Source organism: Rhinolophus hipposideros, assembly GCF_964194185.1.
Source record: "Rhinolophus hipposideros genome assembly, chromosome: X".
Classification (NCBI taxonomy): domain Eukaryota; kingdom Metazoa; phylum Chordata; class Mammalia; order Chiroptera; family Rhinolophidae; genus Rhinolophus; species Rhinolophus hipposideros.
This window is the reverse complement of record NC_138046.1, coordinates 72,129,499-72,147,738: the sequence shown is the minus strand read 5'-3', so window position 1 is coordinate 72,147,738 and position 18,240 is coordinate 72,129,499. Positions and strand designations below refer to the sequence as shown.

Here is an 18,240-nt window from a genome sequence, read left to right as displayed (position 1 = left end):
ATGTCAAACTGGAATTTTTTGCCTGAAATCACAAATGAGCACACTCTCCCTCCAAATCGACTATGAGTTAGGACAAAATGTAAATTGCTAATTAAAGCCCAGAAGATTACAGTATTTCAGTGGCTGAGAAGTTACACTTAGGTCCCAAATCATTCTGCTAGAATAGTGGCATTTAGAACTTATTGTTCTGATGAGATATGATATCTGCTTGTACTAATTTTGTTCTTATTTGCTGGGGTGCTTTGCTCTTGTCTGGAAATAATTCACAAAGCTCGCTTATTTTCTTAGTTTTAGTGCAGTGCCTCTCTCCATGGACGGTCATCTCCCAAGGGGACTCTATTTACTGCAGCCTTTATGATTTTATACTGCTCCATGCAATCCCAACTCACAGGGTGTTGACATGCAAGGCTTCCTCTGGCCTTGTAGAAATCCAGCCTTATTTAGAAATATGTTTGGCTTATGGAAGACATTAAAGTTAGAAGGGATAAAAACAAATTCTCTATGTGGAACTTGATTGTCCCAATCTCAAAGCACAGATAATAATAAGAGCAGAAGTAGCAGTAATAGAAACAGAGCTATCAAAATATCAAGAAAACCCAAGAAGACAACACCTGGCCTCTTAGATCTAACTGACTAAATCTTTAAATTATAAGTATACCTTAAGAAAATTGTCAAGTTTATTTTCTGGAAGACTGCAAATGGGAGGGAATTCAAATCATGAAACCAAGAGTCTTTTGTGTGTTGAATGCTTGGACTTTAACCCTTCAATGATCAATGGCTAAATTTAGCCTCTAGGATTTCTATTAGAATTTGAACCTTAATCTCTGGTAATAAGTAAAATATTACTACATATCTGCTAGATCACAATAAATATATAAGGCATGTCTACTTCAAGCCTTTTCTAAATTTGTCAAAGTATATTTATTTTTTAGTAGTACAAATAATGATTGCAGCCTCAAATGTTCTACCTTTCCTGTTTATATTTCAGGATTTCTTAAATTTGAAACACCATACTAACAATAGTCACCCCAATTAAAAAAAAAAAAGAAAAAAAGAAAAAAAATTGAAACACCAAAACTTCTGTGTAATGTCCTATTGCTGAAAACTCCAAATCACTCTGCAAATAAAAATGATTTTATAATGTAAGTGAAGCAATGTACTGTTTTTTTAATGCAATTAGAGGAATTAAAAAAACAACTTTTTCCTTTAAAGTCAAACTTATTCACCTGGCAATGTCAGTCGCACTAAGTTAATCAGAGGTAAGTTACTTCAACACACAGCTTAATAGCCATTTCTGTCAAAACACCTGTTGAACAAAATTTGGAGTTTATCTTTTTAAAAACCAGTAAATACAAACATTTTTGTCAGCACTGTCCTATTCTTCCTTGAAAACCTCTACTTTTTGTTGAAGATTTTCCTGCCTCTGCTATCTCTTCTCAGTTGTCTTTTTTTGCTCCTTCTTATCTTCTTCCCACAACAGTAACAAACGAGCAAAAACGATTTAATGCCTTTTTAAAAGTGTTCTGTGGATGGCTGCATGCATTTCAGTCTATTATGTTAGAGTCGCTTACCATTATTTTCCAAAACCAACTATCATAACAACTCGTTAGCATTTTGACTCCACACAACTAAAAATTGAAACAATATGAAGTGACTCTGAAGGTAGTTCTTACGACTTTGTCAACAAAATGAAAAAAGGAGAAAATCTGTTAAAGAGAGAGGCAGAAAAATCCAATTTAAAACATTTATGTTTTATTAAGGAAGAAAAAAAAAAGCCCACCCATTCCTTCTCTTTAATACTGCTAAATACAAGGAGAGCTGAATAAAATTCAGTAACTTTCTAAAAATTGTTTACATACTGGTAGGATACTGGAGAAGTTGCTTAAGATATATCATAGGCAACGTTTTGTAAAGAAATGAAGAATGGATTTCACTTTCTGAATAACAGTCTCTAGAGGAGAGGAGTACAGGAAAGGAAATACTTGATTTCAGAGAATCAAACGTTCGACAAGGTGTCTTTAAACAACTTTGATACGGTGATTTAGCCACCGTATACCATATGGAAAAGACCGTGTCTTTTCCCTGAGATGTACCTTGCGTAGACATTTTGCTTATTATGAGCTCTTGTAGAGCGTTTATGCACTTGACAAATTGGGGAAGAGAAATCTTGAGTTACATACAGTTCAGGACGTGGAGTTCTAATCACTGGTCTATCAGAGTCCATGGACGACGGAAGAAAATGCAACATGAGAGAGCGCAAATTCTCGCTCTACTCTCGTATTCTATAACGACTGTCTTGCGTCATAAAGGAACTTTCCGTATCCATTTTAGCCGGGACAGGGCAATCCTGAAATTAAGGGATGGTGACAAAGAATGCCAAGTCTGTTCCAGGTCAGTGGAGGAAGTACTGTAAATGAGGCGTCTGTCACCCACACATCAAGTCTCTGCCTGCTTTCCAAAGTGTTCACAGGCTCACGGTGCCTGCTGAATGTCAGTGCGTAGGAGCAGGTTAGTAACCTGCATCTCTATTTGAGTGCGTATCTTGGTTCTTCTGTGCGCTTGGGAATGGGAGAACTTGCACCAAACGCACTAGGTGGGCTGAAGAAGGGCTGAACTGAATACTTCTGAACTCACTGGAGTCTTTCTCCTTGAAGTTGGGCGAAACCATCGCTTAGCTCCCGCAGCTTGGGAATAATGTGCAAATGAAATTGGAACTGCCACCTCCTTTTTTTCGTTTGAACACGGGTGCAGGGTGGCGGGGGAGGGGGGGCGCGTTCTAGAGTGCCCCTTTGTGTTCCCACGTCGCGACAATCATGGGGCGCGGAAAGGAGGGGTTTGTAGCCTAGGACACATTGAGAGCTCTGCGTGATAACTGCACATTCTCTTGTCAGACTGCTAGGCAAGAAGCGGCGGCACCACACCGCCCCCTTCTCGGGCTCCATCCCCACTCACCCTCCAACCCTGAAAAGCCTCAGGTAGCCAGGAGGCGGGCCAGGGAGTCTCCACCTCCTGGCGGGCGGCAGCGATTCGGCGCACTCGGAAGCCGAGGGGTTGGAATCCATTGGCTGACGGAAGCTGCCAGTCTCAGGAGGGGGTGTGGTGGGGGTGGGGTCTCGGGGCGCCGCGGGTTGGGGCTGCGCACTGTTTGCTGGGTGGTGGGTGTGCGTGAGCGTGAGCCCTGCTACTGTAGACTTGCGAACACTTCTGCCTGAGAGATAGCGCGTCAGAGAGAACGCGAGTGAGGGAGTGAGTGTGAGGGAACCTAGAGAAGACAGGGCGAGAAAGCGAGGGCCCGAGGACCTACGATTTGAGACTGAAGGACCATGGCTGTATCCGCACCTCCGGTGATCATTGCAACTTCCAGTGGCGCCGGCGTCCCAGGGGGCTTATTTCGGGCCGAACCTCTGTACTCAACTCCTGGAGAGCCTCCTCGTCTCACCCCGAATATGATCAACAGTTTCATGGCCAATAACCACAGCGGCAGCACTGGGATCGGCGGGGTCGGTAGTTCCAGCGGAGGCAGTGGCAACACTAACACCAACGAGTGCAGAATGGTCGACATGCATGGGGTGAAGGTGGCTTCGTTCCTGATGGACGGCCAGGAACTCATCTGCCTGCCGCAAGTCTTTGATCTCTTTCTCAAGCACCTGGTGGGAGGGTTGCACACTGTGTACACCAAACTGAAGAGACTGGACATATCCCCCGTGGTGTGTACTGTCGAGCAGGTCCGGATCCTCCGCGGACTGGGGGCCATCCAGCCCGGAGTGAACCGCTGCAAACTCATCACCAGGAAAGACTTTGAAACTTTGTTCACCGATTGCACCAATGCCAGGTGAGATACTAGATTCTTGGCTTGTTCCCCCCCTTTTGCCCTCTTCTGCATGTCTCATCGCTCTCATCCAACTTTGTAGAGAGTGAGTCTTAACTAGCTTGCCTCTGCTGTTCACGCTGTAAGTCCGCGGGGAAAAAGGACTAGAAGGACTCATTAGTTAATTTCTCCGTCCGTTCTAGTCCGTACTGAATGGCAGGGCTTGAACCTGAGGAAGTCCCGAACAAACTTTAGTTTGCAGTCCTTTGCTGAAACTTTCCAGCCTTTCTCCCATATCTTGCATGGCTTTTTGGCTGCTTGTGGTTATTCGTTAATTTCGCTATTTGGTTTTCTTTCCTGCTCTTTTGTGGCCGTACGGGTCGGATAGGTTTTCTCTGAACACCGACACGAAGGGCTTTCTGGGGTAGAGGGCTGGCTGAGCTGTACACTGGGCTCCTAAGCTGGCTCCTAAGCTCTAAATCCAGAACACAGCATTTGCGGGATGCAGAGGGTCGAAAGTCTAGAATCCATCCCAGAGGGTGATTCGTTCCCCATCCTGTGTGTTTGTTGTGAGAATGCCTGGGATGTGCGGTGGTAGTTGTGGTGGTGGGGGAGAGAGAGAGACAGAGAGAGAGAGAGAGAGAGAGAGAGAGAGAGAGAGAGAGAGAGAGAGAGAGAGAACGTGTGCTCATGCCTGCTACGCAAAGCCACCCCCCACCCCCCCAGTACACGATACAGGAAAGTCGATGGATCCTATTTGGTTTTTTTTTTTTTAAAGAACCACGACAGATGTCACTTTCCTGGGATCGTCCCTTTTGTGTCATCTACAGAGGGCAATGTGGGGCATGAAACGCTGGGGCTGGGATCGGGTTGGGGGTTGGAGTAGAAGTTGGCAGGTTTTCGAGAGAGGATGCTTTCAGCTCTTCCCCCAGGAAAACAGTTGGAAGGAACCCATTCCCCCAAAGAGAGGATTCCTTAAATGATGATGGCCAGCTTCTCTGGTTGTAAGTGTACTTCCTTCATATCACAGCTTAGAAGTACATTATAGAACAAATGTCTATTTGCAGACGTGCATAAGCAAACTGGATTCAATGTTTCTGACTTAAAAAGAAAAAAAAAAGAACGTTAACTATATTCAAGGTTATTTGACTTATTAAAGACCTGTGAATTAGTCGTTTTAGTGTTTATTCCATCTCCAGCCTGCTAAAATCTGTTAGGAAGGTACACATTTGGCAGATGTGATTAGTATACAAACCAGGAAATCATCACCACCAGGTTAAAGGGAGCAAAGGGTTTTGTTGTAAAACAGCACTACTGTTGATCATTTTGCAAGAAACTTCTGCAGAAGTAGACTTTCTCACAATGCAACTTTAAATCCTAAAATCTCCGGGTTTATGAGCTAAAACTGAACTCATTTGCCTTATCTGTTGTAAAATCCAAATTATTATGTAGAGTTGAAGTATACTGAAAACTTGCAGACAAACTGTTGCAATAAGATAATGCTACAGAACTGAGAAGGGAACCTTTCGATTTTGTTTGTTTCTTTTTGAGTAGTGTTCTCCTGTAATCTAGCAATTAAACAGAAACTTGTTCATATGAGAACTCCTACCAGATTCATATCTGGGGCTTCCAAACCTGGTTTATTAGATCAAAATTTCTTAAGGAAGATTGAGGGCCTTGAAACACAAAGGATAACTGCTCTCTCAGTAACATAAGTAATTATAGGCGGTAAGAGTAGGAAGGACATTTTATTTTGACCACAGAGCACTTTACTAACACACAAACTCAGAGGGTTACTGGGGACTTCAGGTGAGGACCATCTAATTCATTTGTAGCATTTGAAAAGACTCACATTTAAACAATTGTAGATGTGAAAACCTATTTTCTCTCTTTTCTTTCTGTTTCTTCCCTATCTCTCTTTACCCCTCCCCCTTCTCCTCCTCTCTCCTTTCTTTCCTCTCTCTCTTACAAACACCTATATCTAAAGTGTAACAATTATTACACATAGGAAATTCTTCCTTCCTTGATTAGTTTACACCTACTTGAGCAAAATCTATGATTTTCATTTAAAAATGAAATATATTACTATTTTAATGTGATTTGATACTTTTCTCTGTAAATAGAAACTTTTTTAAATTTAATTTTTATTAGAGCTACTTACTGAAAACAAAAATGATAAATTACTCTGTATCTAGAGGCAGGTGTTCTTATAGTATTTTGGGACTTTTATTATATGATGTGGTTTTAGGTTATAGTTTTATTTCAGTTAAGTTTTATTTACTCCTTGTCACAGCATTTACAGTACTAACTTTTTGGATTAAATTGCTTTTGTGTATGTTCATAAAGGTGATAGAGAAATATTAAAAATATAAGGAGAAACATATCTGAGGTATGATACGTGTGCTTCTTATTACATTCTTTTCTTTATGGGTATTTTATTTATTAAATTTATTTTCTATAATTGTGTTATACGCATTGTGATATGTAATTGTAAACATTTATGAAATATATTCTATTAATATTCTATTAATGCAATCCATGAGTGAAAATGAGAAAACTAGAAACACACCTATATTGCATTTTTTAAATAGTAAAAAAATACAACCCTACAATTTCTGGGAAAATATAATTAATGGTAAAATAACATCACCATATTTTATTGATGCAAAATGCTCCCATAATCATGTTGTTAAAAACTACAAAATATGATAACACTTACAATGGGTGCTTTATGACTTTAGGTAACATTATTTACAAAAATGTGTATCTCAAATCGTTCCCAATATCTGAGTGATTTAATGAAATTGTGAAATTGTTATTTAGATAAACATTATTTCTATGACTTTTCTATTCAGCAAAAATAAAAAAAGTGAGGGATGTAAACAGGAAATGAGGCCCACGAGAGAGAAAATAAGGTAGATGAGACATGAAGCCAGTAAGAGAAAAGAGATATAGGATATGAGCAGAATAATGCCATGAGAGTGAGTGAAAGATGGATCAGGAGAGCTTATAGAGATGCTCAAAGAAGATGAGTGATGTACCAATGGAGACTTGGCTAAAGAGGATTGTCATTCAGGACTCATGACTTCTTAGCACTGTTAGCTAAAAGGGGGTAAAAGTGCAAGGAAAAAGTACACGATCAGTGAGTGGAAACTCTTACATACTATTCTTATTTGAAAAAAGAGATTCTTCATTTCCCGATAAATTTCCATAAAGTGTTGTTGAATAGAAGGTCTATTTGTAATGGTGTCATTGAGAATTTTATTTTCCTACATAAACATTTCTTCCCCTCTCTGTCAGGTAACTGGGGAAGACAAGTCCTGACTTTTAGGGTATTTTAATTTGAAATGCTTCCTACACTATTCCAAAATACACAAAATGGACCATTTTCAATTCGTTCACTTTCAAAGACCTTAACTTATTGGCATTAAGTGGCATTTTGATTTGTCTCAGAGCACATTTTTATTAATGTCCACTGAAGAAAAATGAATGAGTGAAATACATGATTATTTCTTTGGCAGTACTGAAAGTCAAAAGAACTCTATCAGCGCCTTATATTGACTGTTTTGTTATTAGCTAATTATCAAGATATTCAAAATTGTCTTCCCAGAAAAGAAGTTGGAAAATAATACCTGCCTCAGGTATTAGAGAATAGTAAAACCAAAACTCTTAACTATTCATTGTTCTATGGAATAAGTCAAGCTTTATATCACTGCAATTACAAAGGGCTATACAGTATTTTTCCTTGATGCCCTTTAACTTCAAAAATTCATTGCAGAGAGATTATTTTTGAGGATTATTCAGAAAACGGTAATTAAAAGACCCAAAAGAAATGGGAAAAGTTGTTATCTTGTTTCAGATCTTTGTTTTTGCGGCTAGAGCACTGTGAATTTTTTTTTTTTCATTTCTTTTGTAAGAGAACTTGGAGTTTTTAATATCAGAGAGAGCAGGCAGATCCAGAAAGCAAATGTCTGAAAAATCTCACTCTAATGCAATCTATTTTCCTTACTAAATTCTTCAAAGTTTAATGTAGCAGTAAAATATTAAATTAAAAATTGGTGTTCAGTGAAAATCAGACAACATATTTTAGTGTTATCTCTTTATTTACCTATCTATATAAAAGTACATTGTCAGATTTCATGATCAGCATTTAATTTCATTTGAGGACCAACTAATTAAATGTTATTCGGTCATTTAAATATAGTTAAATGGAAGCTTGAAAAAAACAAAAATGTATGGCTAAGAAAAGATTTTAACGCATTTGGAGACATGATTCAACATATATTCAAATGAATAAAATTCACTCTTTTAAATTAAAAATTTAAATGGTCTAATTGCAGTTTATTGTGATTTTGACTATTGTGAACAGAATATAAATGGGCTTCCATATTAGAATTACTTTATGTGAATTATAAGGACTTTTACAACAATTTAAAACTACTTTCAAATACTAGAAATATGATTAGTGTAAGCACTTGATAAGTTTGGCTTTACATTCACACTTGATGAATATAGGTCATAATCCACACAGAATAACACTTTACTTTGAAAATTGGTATTTTCGTTATAGTAAAATTAAGCAGAATCAAATTTTTGAAGAACTTGCATCACTTTCCTGGGCTAACGTTTTGTATGACTTATATTTTCAGAAATGATAAAAAGGTTTTAGGAATTAATCTGGGAGGTAAATACAGACATTTTATTTCATAGGATAATGAGGGAACAGTCATATTGTTTACTAAATTCACTCACTTAGTGAAAAATATTGTCTTTTATTAGAAGAACGATGTCAAGATTATAATTAAAGCAATCTAGTCATGTGTCCGTGATCAGAACTTCCACGTGCACATCCATTTCAAATATATACTTCTGCCTAACCAACATTTTTTGTATTTCTCTAAATACTTTAGCTGGATTTCTTATTTGTCCCAAACACTCATTTATGAGGTGATGGATATTACATTAAAGAAATGATGCATGATATGTTGGAGAATATCTTTGGATATTTATGTAGGATAATACCCTCCATGCAGAGTACATGAATGCCAATAAATAATTAGGAAGTGATGGTCTTCAGACATTGATGTTTTATATGGTTTCACACAGCAAATCCCTAATGCCTGTAGAAAATATCAAGTCTGAATTATTTGATGCTTTCTTATGTAAGCTTTTTTGTCTTAATGAAATCCCTACATGTTTTAAAAGTGCTTCTAGTAGGCAAATATAATTGTGAGAAACCTTAATCATAATGTATTATATTTCAGTTGGTAATCTAGACCTCCAGTGGCACTTAATGTGGTGCATTTAAAGGTACCAATGATTTAGGTTTATACACTCTATACATTTCAAATATGTATTAAAACTGTCCTAATCAACTAAAACTGAAAATACTCTGTTTTTGGAGAAAGGACATCAAACCTTTCCCCAAAAGCAAAACAGTTAGGTATTAATAATATTCTTGTTGCATATTCAAAAGGTCTTTGGTAGCATTTTTTTCCTCTCTTTCTTCCCTTTCACCATCTCAACCTGCAAAAGTCTTCACTGTCACTTCAGATCACACAATTCTAAAAAGATAAAACAACATTTAAACACATTTGCTTTGGAAGGGAAATTGAGCATTTGCACCCAATAAGCCTGATTGTGGAACTGCATGCAAATTGTGTTTTGATTTATCTCTTTTACACTTTTTTCCATTTGAATTGATCTTGCATTAATTTCACCAAGCGGCTCTGTGAGGCTGCAGATGTTGCCCTGTGTTTAATAAATCAATGAGACAGATTTGAATGAATCACTTCAGATGGATTCTCTGCTCGGTTTGATGTCTAGATGTTATTCTTAGCTTGTTATCATGACAGATGCATTAATGTTCCCATACACTGCCAGCAATGTCAAAGAGATTGAAGCTTTTAAAGTGGCGGCATCCCTTTTTCCATTTTCTGCTAGAACAACTAAATTTATTTTTTTAAAATTTATAAATCAGAGAAAAATATCAAACCCGTCATAAGTTTCTTCATGGGAAAGATTCTTAATTTTCATGCTTTGTTAACTATTCCAAAATAATGGGAATCAATAGAGTAAAACCTAAATATAATGTAGCTGCTTAACAGTGCCTCCACATTAATATTTAATCATAGTAGGAAAAATGAGAATAAGTAATATATGATTGGGACACATTGAACGTGTCACTATAAATAGAATAATGCTGTATCCAAATTGATTACAGAAGGGTGTTAGTTTTTAAATCCTTACTAATAAGCTTCTTGTTGGCTTAATGCAGCTGCAATATACTCTTATCAAAGGATTTAGAACTCCTTCAGGATTTAATATTTCTTTTTAGTAGGATGGGGACAGCCTGTGTCCATTTTGTATTCATCATTTCTTCACTTTGTAAAGCTGAAAATCTTAGAAAAGTTAATTTTATTTTAGTATATTTCAGTTATTTATATTCTGGGTTGTTATTTGTAAATCATAAAAAATTCAGTAACAATGAATACTACTTTTATAATTTAATTTCTTAGACTACAGAAAAAACATACACACACCAAAAGGAACTTGGTGATAACTAGTGAAATCTATTACCTATCTGCATTAAATATAAGTACCATACTTTATTTCATTTAATCCATGGTTTCATTACCTTGGTTTTTGGAGCAAAACAATTCTGTCACATGTGAAATATTTTGAATTTAATAATGTAGGTGTTAAAACTTTTGAGTAAACCTCTGATATTTGAAAATACTCATTTTTAAAAAGGAGATTCAGTTTTTCTCTTGTTTAACTTTCTGAGGACCATATATTTTTAAAAATCAGCTTTTGGAGATAGTTCCTGTTTATAGGTCTTTACAGTATGCTTTCATGATAATTTTATTTCACCTTTATTAGAATAGGAAAACAGGAAACACTGTTAACGGATACTTTTGAGGTCTCAAATTCTTCAGGAAAATTTTTATCTCTATGTTAGGCTAATATTGGAAGCTTAGGATACATGCTATGATCTATAGTATAATTTAAATTGGAGTTTATAATGAAGTTCTATAAAGTTATGGGGGAGTCATTTTTTTTCCCCAAATTTTGCTTAAAACATGGGAACATGGTCATGGTGAGATCTTGCCACATTCTTCTTTACAGCTGAATTTACATACGCGTATTAGAATTGGTGAAATAATTCTACTGAGAATGTAGATATAAGATGTAATTCACATTATTTTATGGCAAATTGAATTTAATATAGCTAAAGAACAAATTGATATATTTATCACTACCTATAATGATATCCTTAAAAGAAAACTAAATTGGTTACATAAAACAAAACCTTGGCTTTGTAATAATTTCTGAGGAGTAATTTTTAACCAGTAATATTCATAGTAAAATGTAATTAAGCCTAATATCGTGTATGTATTGGGCACCTAATTTACATTTCTTAAATGAATACAATCATAAACACGCGCGCACGTGCATGTATCCCTCTTATCAGAATTCTTTGCACAGATTGCTGTTCCTTAAAAAAAGCTAAGAAATAGTTATATAATCTATGCAATTATTAAAAAGATACTAATCCTGAAATTTTAATTTATTATAAAGCCATTTGTAGTCATGCCGTATAAGCTTTTCACAAATAAACATATAAGTCTATCAAAATCTAATACTTGAAATTGGAATGCTTGAACTGAACTACATCTTTAAAGAAAGTATGACTTCTTGATACTTCCTTTTATTGAAAACGCACAGGAGATGTTCTAATATTATGAATAGGCAAGGATTAACAAATAAAACAAGCCTACTACAATAAGATGATTCTCCAGCTATTTAGATTTATATTACTAGATAATCAGCACTAACCCTGGTGACAGTTGATTTTCGATCTTTTCAAAAAGTAAATACATGTTTATCCAAAGTGAGTTGGTAAGAAGAGGATTTTCCTCCCTTCTATCTATAGCCTGTAAATAGAAACACAAATACTTAAGTTTAACAAATTACTTTTTTCCTGAATAATATCAAGACCCATCCAATTGCAGCACAAATTTGCATGAATATCCTCCTCACCCATTTAAAGGAATAACTTAGTTCTTTCAGGTGTAATTAATTTTGAAAAGTAAATTACCTTTCCTCTAGGACCCCTGAGGTTGAAACTACTCTATATATGCACTATTTCGACTCATTACAATTAGTTTATTAGAGCAAATTGTGGAGAAAACTTTGTAATTACAGTACTGGAAAAAATATATAGTATAGGAAAGTTTAAAAAATAATGAACCGCAGCATTTTTATTGCTATGTAACTATTTTTATTTTTAAACAAATTGACTCCTTAATAGTGTATGATGTAGTGTGTATGTTAAGGTATGAAACATTCAATTGCAGTTGTGTCCCATGATCTTATCAGGTTGCTGGCAACTGCTAGCTGGTAACAGCATTTAGGCTACATTTAGTCTCTCTGCTATTTATGTGATGGGTTAAAAAGAAAAAAAAAAGTAATATTGATCTGTCTCCGGATTAAAGTTTGAAATGGGCAACAGCCTGAACACAAAAGGCTTTTTTTTTATGATTTCTCAGCTTGCCATTGATCTCCTAGTTTTATTGCATTCATTATTTATTAAAAGAATTTGCAAGCTAAACATAACGTTAAGCTAGTTTGCACACAGGGACCGCACTTAGGAAATTGAATGGAAATTGCATTAGAGATGAACATCTGTGCTATTTTTCCACTCATGTGTTTATGGGTTTGTATAAAAGGTGTATTGGATTAACAGTTATAACCATTATAGCTTACAGCAATATGTTAGATTCTGAGCTTTCAGTTATTTAGAAGAAGTCTGCCTCTCACTTGTTTGTCTAAAAAATATTGTAATATCAAATAATATTTACATAAATTTATTTTTATTATATTTGTTAATGCATTATATATATTATGTATCATTGTGACATACCCTGTATTGAAGTGAAAACATTTAAAAAACCATAATTATCATAGAAGACTATACGATCTCAATGGCATTGGTAGTAGAGTACATAGGTGCAGTTTACAGTTAAGAATGTTGAGTTTAGTGTTATTTTAAAGCACACCAAATCTACGAAAATGATATAAAAAACTTTAATGTGACCATTCATAAAATGTTATTATTATATATGTATATTAGACCTTGATCCTTTGGAAAGGATTATAAACATACAGACACTGAAGACTTGTACTGTATAATACTAGAACATTAGGGTGAGATGCTTTCTGATATGGTTCCCCTCTTGAATTCAATCCAAGGAAGTTTAATTACAAACACTCAAGAGGATCTCACCTGAAACATTCTCCAAAGCATGTAAGTTAGACACTAGTGAGTGTCTTTCTTCAGTATTATCTTTAGTCTGTAGACCTTTGGAAAACTCATTCTATCCACTTCATTATTGAAATTTAAATAAAGTAAAATAAAATAAAGTAAAAACTGCTTCATAATCATTTTGATTTCCCATGATTAGATTTATCATGATTTTGTGTGTGTGTGTTGTGTGTGTGTGTGTGTGTGTGTGTGTGTGTGTGTGTGTAAAGTATACTGTATGGTGCCAGGCAGTGTTCTAGGTGCTGTCAACAGAGCGAACAAAACAGTCTCTTCTCTCTTGGAGCTTGCATTCTAGAACCCTGCTGTCTTTAGCTCATTGTATAGAAACCATATACCTCCGCTATTATGTTTGCTAAATTGAGAAATCTTTGAGATTGCAAATTTTTGTCACATCCATTGTTGAATAATCCTTAAATTTCCGTTCTCATATCTGCCTCATGTGTTGTATCAGTAAACACTGTTTTTTTTTGTGTGTGTGTGTTTAGAATTATACCAGAAAATGTCCAACTAAGAATAGAATTATTGAGATATAAAAAAATATTAGTTTTATAAACGTTGAGAATTACTCATGTTCTAAGTAAATGACATCAAAAGGAGATTGGACTAATAAAAAAAGGAGATTGGAATAAAACACGTATTTCCTCGTAAGAATAGCTGTAATGAATTGACTTTAGTATCTTTTATCTGATATACATTTGTTGCAAGGTATATGAGTCCTTAAAAATTCAGAAAACTAGTCATTCTATGAGACATATGTTTTTGGAGTAAAATGTGCGACTGTGGACTCAAAAACTTGTTTTTCATGTAAAAAAGCTTGCTTTCATTTGTGTTAAGAGTTTTAAATAGATCAAGCTTAGACTTTGGTTTACTTTGCATGTAGTCCTATACAATATTGTATGCCAAAAATTAAAACAGAGATAAGAAAAAGTCATTTGTTTTTATTTGTGCAGAATACATTGACCCTTATATGTATTATATTTAAATATAAATAATTTTGGAAAACAAAATTATTTGCAGACATGAATAATTATATGTTTAATTTCTATGTTAAGTTTGCTGCTTTAAAAATAACTTGTGATATTCTAAACTTCTAAATTTATTTTGTAAAAAGATTTATGAATACCATCTAGGATTTTATTTGAGAAAGACAAAAGGGGACTTCATTCATAGAAAAAAATTTACTGCATAGTGCATTTTATGCATAGTACACAAGTTTCAGGTCACATTTTATAAGCCAATTAGAATATTCAGTTAGAACACACTATATATTTAAAGATATACACATATACATTTGTCACTTTATTTCAACAAATATTTAATAACTACCTATTATTAGCCTGTATAAGGCTACTTACAAAGGAGAAAGTAGTGATCTTAAGAACTATCCAAATTCTTATTTGTCTCATCTCCAGATTACAAAGGTGGAGTTTTGTTGTTATATGGTTAACTCTCAGCTAACCTATATTAATGCAAGGAACAGTAAATGATGTATACAATTCAAAATCATGGAAAATTAAAATAACATTAATTGGGCTTTTCAGTGCATTATAAAATGTTTATGGCATATTTATCTGTCTAAATATATTTTGCTTATTCTACTATTAAATTGTATTTACATTTTATGAGTATTCACTGGTAGGAAGGAGAGATAGCCCAGAAACATGCCAAGGTTGAATTAAATCTGAAGTTGAATGTTCATGTAGAAAATATTTGAAGTGAACAAAGCATAAACAGGAATTGAGCTTATATGTCATAGCTAATAGCAGTGTACTAATCATGTTAGTTAGTGATTAACTAAACTCGTATTTTGCTTGAATTGATTCCTATGTTGTCTGTGGAAAGATTTATGTACTTAATGGATACAGCACTCATTACAGCTGTTGGCAGATCAAAACCTGGCAAATTGCATGAGGCCAGTTGTTAACTTGATCACACTTTCTGTGCTTAGGACCCCTACATAACCATGTTCCATAAGTTAAATAAACATTTGTTGACACCAGAGGAATCGTGGCTTTGGGTTAAAACACATTAATGAATATAGCACTAAATCAGATTTTGGTGAAATGTTTCTACTCTGTAATGGTAATAATTAATTGATTTTTAATGAGCAGTTTAAGAAATGGAACATTATATTCTTGATGGTGATCATGTCTTGCAAGAGTAGTCATTTTGATGATAGGCACAGGTTGAATATTGTGACCTCTGAAGGGATAGGAACTGCTCCAGAGCCTAATTGATACAAGTACATTTGGTAGAGACACTTTCTTACATTTGCTGTTGTTTTGGATTGGTCCTTGTACTAGAAGACTGACAGGTTTTAGTTATTTTAGGGGCACGTTCTTTTTCATGAGATTGTATGATGTTTACATCATCCCCATTCTGCCAGTCTAAAGCTTTTGTTATTATTTGCAGTTTAGTGCCATTGAATTGAATGACGTTCTTTTCTTTTTAAAGTTTTTAATCAACATATAGCTAACATACAATATTATGTTAGGTTCAGGAGTACACAATAGTTATTTAACATTTATATACCCACAGAAGTGATCTCCATAAGTCCAGCAACCACCTGACCCCATACCATGCCAATTAGAATATTCAGTTAGAACCATCACAAAATTGTCAACTATATTCTCTACGCTGTACATTACATCCCCACAACTTATTTGTTTTATACCTGGAAATTTGAACCTCTATGCCCCTTCAACTCCCCCTGCCCCCTTTTTAAATTTTTCAATTACAGTTGACGTTCAATATTATTTTACATTAATTCAAGGTGTAGAGCATAGTGGTTAGACATTTATATAATTTAAGAAGTAATTCCCCTGACTAGTCTAGGACCCACCTGGCACTATATGTAATTATTACCATATTATTGACTATATTCCCTATGATTTGCTTTATATCCCTGTGATTATTCTGTAACTACCAATTTGTACTTCTTAATGCCCTCCCTTTCTTCACTGTGCTCCCAACCCCTCCCGTATATCAATCCAATAAATACAGTACCTATCTGGCACCATACCTAGTTATTATGGTATCATTGACTATATTCCTTATGCTATACCCTACATCTCCATGACTACTTTGTAACAACCAATTTGTACTTCTTAATCCCTTCCCATTTTTCACCCATTCCCAAACCCCCTCCTATCTGACAACCATCAAAATGTTCTCTTGTCACGTGGGGTGTCATGCGGGGTCTCAGCTCCCTCTCCCCACACAAGAACACAGGATATAGTGAGGCCAAAAAGGAACACCCACGGAGCCATAGGTAAGGGAATCATACCACTATAGTCTCAGTGGAGGCTGGATTCACACGACGTGCGACCTGCTGTCCGCTTTTCTGCCAACCAACTGACTCTCTCTCTCCACCACAGTCACGGCAGTTATATCAGTGGCCAATTGGCCAACCGGCTACAGCTGACGGCCATCTCCTACCTGAGCCAGCACCTTTCCACGTGAGGCCGAGAACCTGGAAACTGTTCTCTGGGGCTCTGTCCCCACATCTCTGTATCTATGAGTTTGTTTCTGTTTTATTTGTTTGTTTATTTTGTTCTTTAGATTCCATATATAAGCAAAATCACATTGCATCTGTCTTTCATTATCTGACACACTCCACTCAGCACAATACCCTCCAGGTCTATCCATGCCATTGCAGATAGTGAGAACCCATTCCCTTCCATGGCTGAGCAATATTCCACTGTATATATGGACCACCTACTCTTTATCCATTCATCCATTGATAGACACTCAGGCTGCCTCCACATCTTGGCCATTGTAAACAATTCTGCAATGAACATATAGATGCACATGTCCCCTTGAAGTAGTGTTTTGGGTTTCTTTGGATAATTATCCGGAAGTGGGATTATTACATTATCCTTCTTTGTCATTTGTTATAGCCTTTGTTTTAAAGTCTTTTTTGTCTGGTATAAGTATTGCTATGACAGGTTTTTGTTTGTTTCCGTTTTCAGGAAATGTGTTTCCCCCATCCCTTTACTTTTATTCTGTGTGTGTCTTTTGATCTGAAGCTAGTCTCTTGTAGGCAGCATATCAAACAGTCTTGTTTTCTTATCCATTCAGCCCCCTCATCTTTTGATTGGAGAATTTAATCCATTTACATTTAAAGTAATTGTTGATAGATAATGTAGTTATTGCCATTTTATTATTCACATTTTTAATTTTTTTGTTGTTGGTCATCGTAAAGAAGTCCCCCTAAGATTGGTGGTGATGAACTCCTTTAGCTTTTTCTTGTCTGGGAAGCTCTTTATCTGTCCTTAAATTCTAAATGATAGCTTTGCTGAGTAGAGTGCTTTTGGTTGTAGGTCCTTGCTTTTCATCACTTTGAATATTTCCTGCCGGTCCCACTGGCCTGCAAAGTTTCTGTTGAGAAATCACCCGATAGTCTTATGGGAGCTCCATTCTAGGTAAATAACTGCTTTTCTCTTGCTGCTTTTAAGATTCTCTCTTTGTCTTTAACCTTTGGCATTTTAATTATGATGTGTCTTGGTGTGGGCCTGTTTAGGTTAATCTTGTTTGGGACTCTCTGTGCTTCCTGGGTTTGTCTATGTATTTCTTTCACCAGGTTAGGTAAATTTTCAGTTATTATTTCTTCAAAATAGGTTTTCAATTCCTTGCTCTCTCTCTTCTCTTTCTGGTACCCCTATGTTGTGGATGTTGGTATACTTGATGTTGTCCCAGATACTCCTTAAACTATCCTCATTTTTGTGGATTCTTTTTTTGTGTGTATGTTCTGATCGGGTGTTTTCCGCTACCTTATGTTCTAAATCACTGATATGATACTCTTCTTCATCTACTGTTGATTCCCTCTAATGTATTCTTCATTTTAGTTTTGTAGTCTATTTCTGACATTTTAATAAATGTTTTCTATCTCCATTTTTATGTTTCCCATCTCTCTCTCTTTTTTTTTAAAAGATTTTGTTGGGGAAGCGGAAGGGAACAGGACTTTATTGGGGAACAGTGTGTGCTTCCAGGATTTTTACCAAGTCAAATTGTTGTCCTTTCAATCTTATTTGTGGAGGGTGCAGCTCAGCTTCAGGTCCAGTTGCCATTGTTAGTTGCAGGGGCCGCAGCCCACCATCCCTTG

The 18,240-nt window shown here is 35.7% G+C and overlaps 1 protein-coding gene across 3 annotated transcripts in view; it reads left to right on the top strand.

The window, feature by feature from the left end:
* Positions 1-3,268: 3,268 nt before the first annotated feature.
* DACH2 (dachshund family transcription factor 2) overlaps positions 3,269-18,240 on the top strand; it is a 788,103-nt gene continuing 773,131 nt past the window's right edge. For all 3 annotated transcript variants that reach the window (XM_081043327.1, XM_081043326.1, XM_081043325.1), the window contains exon 1: positions 3,269-3,832. In XM_081043327.1, coding sequence (XP_080899453.1) covers positions 3,324-3,832 — 509 coding nt within the window. In that variant the 5' untranslated portion in view covers positions 3,269-3,323. The remainder of the gene's footprint in view (positions 3,833-18,240) is intronic.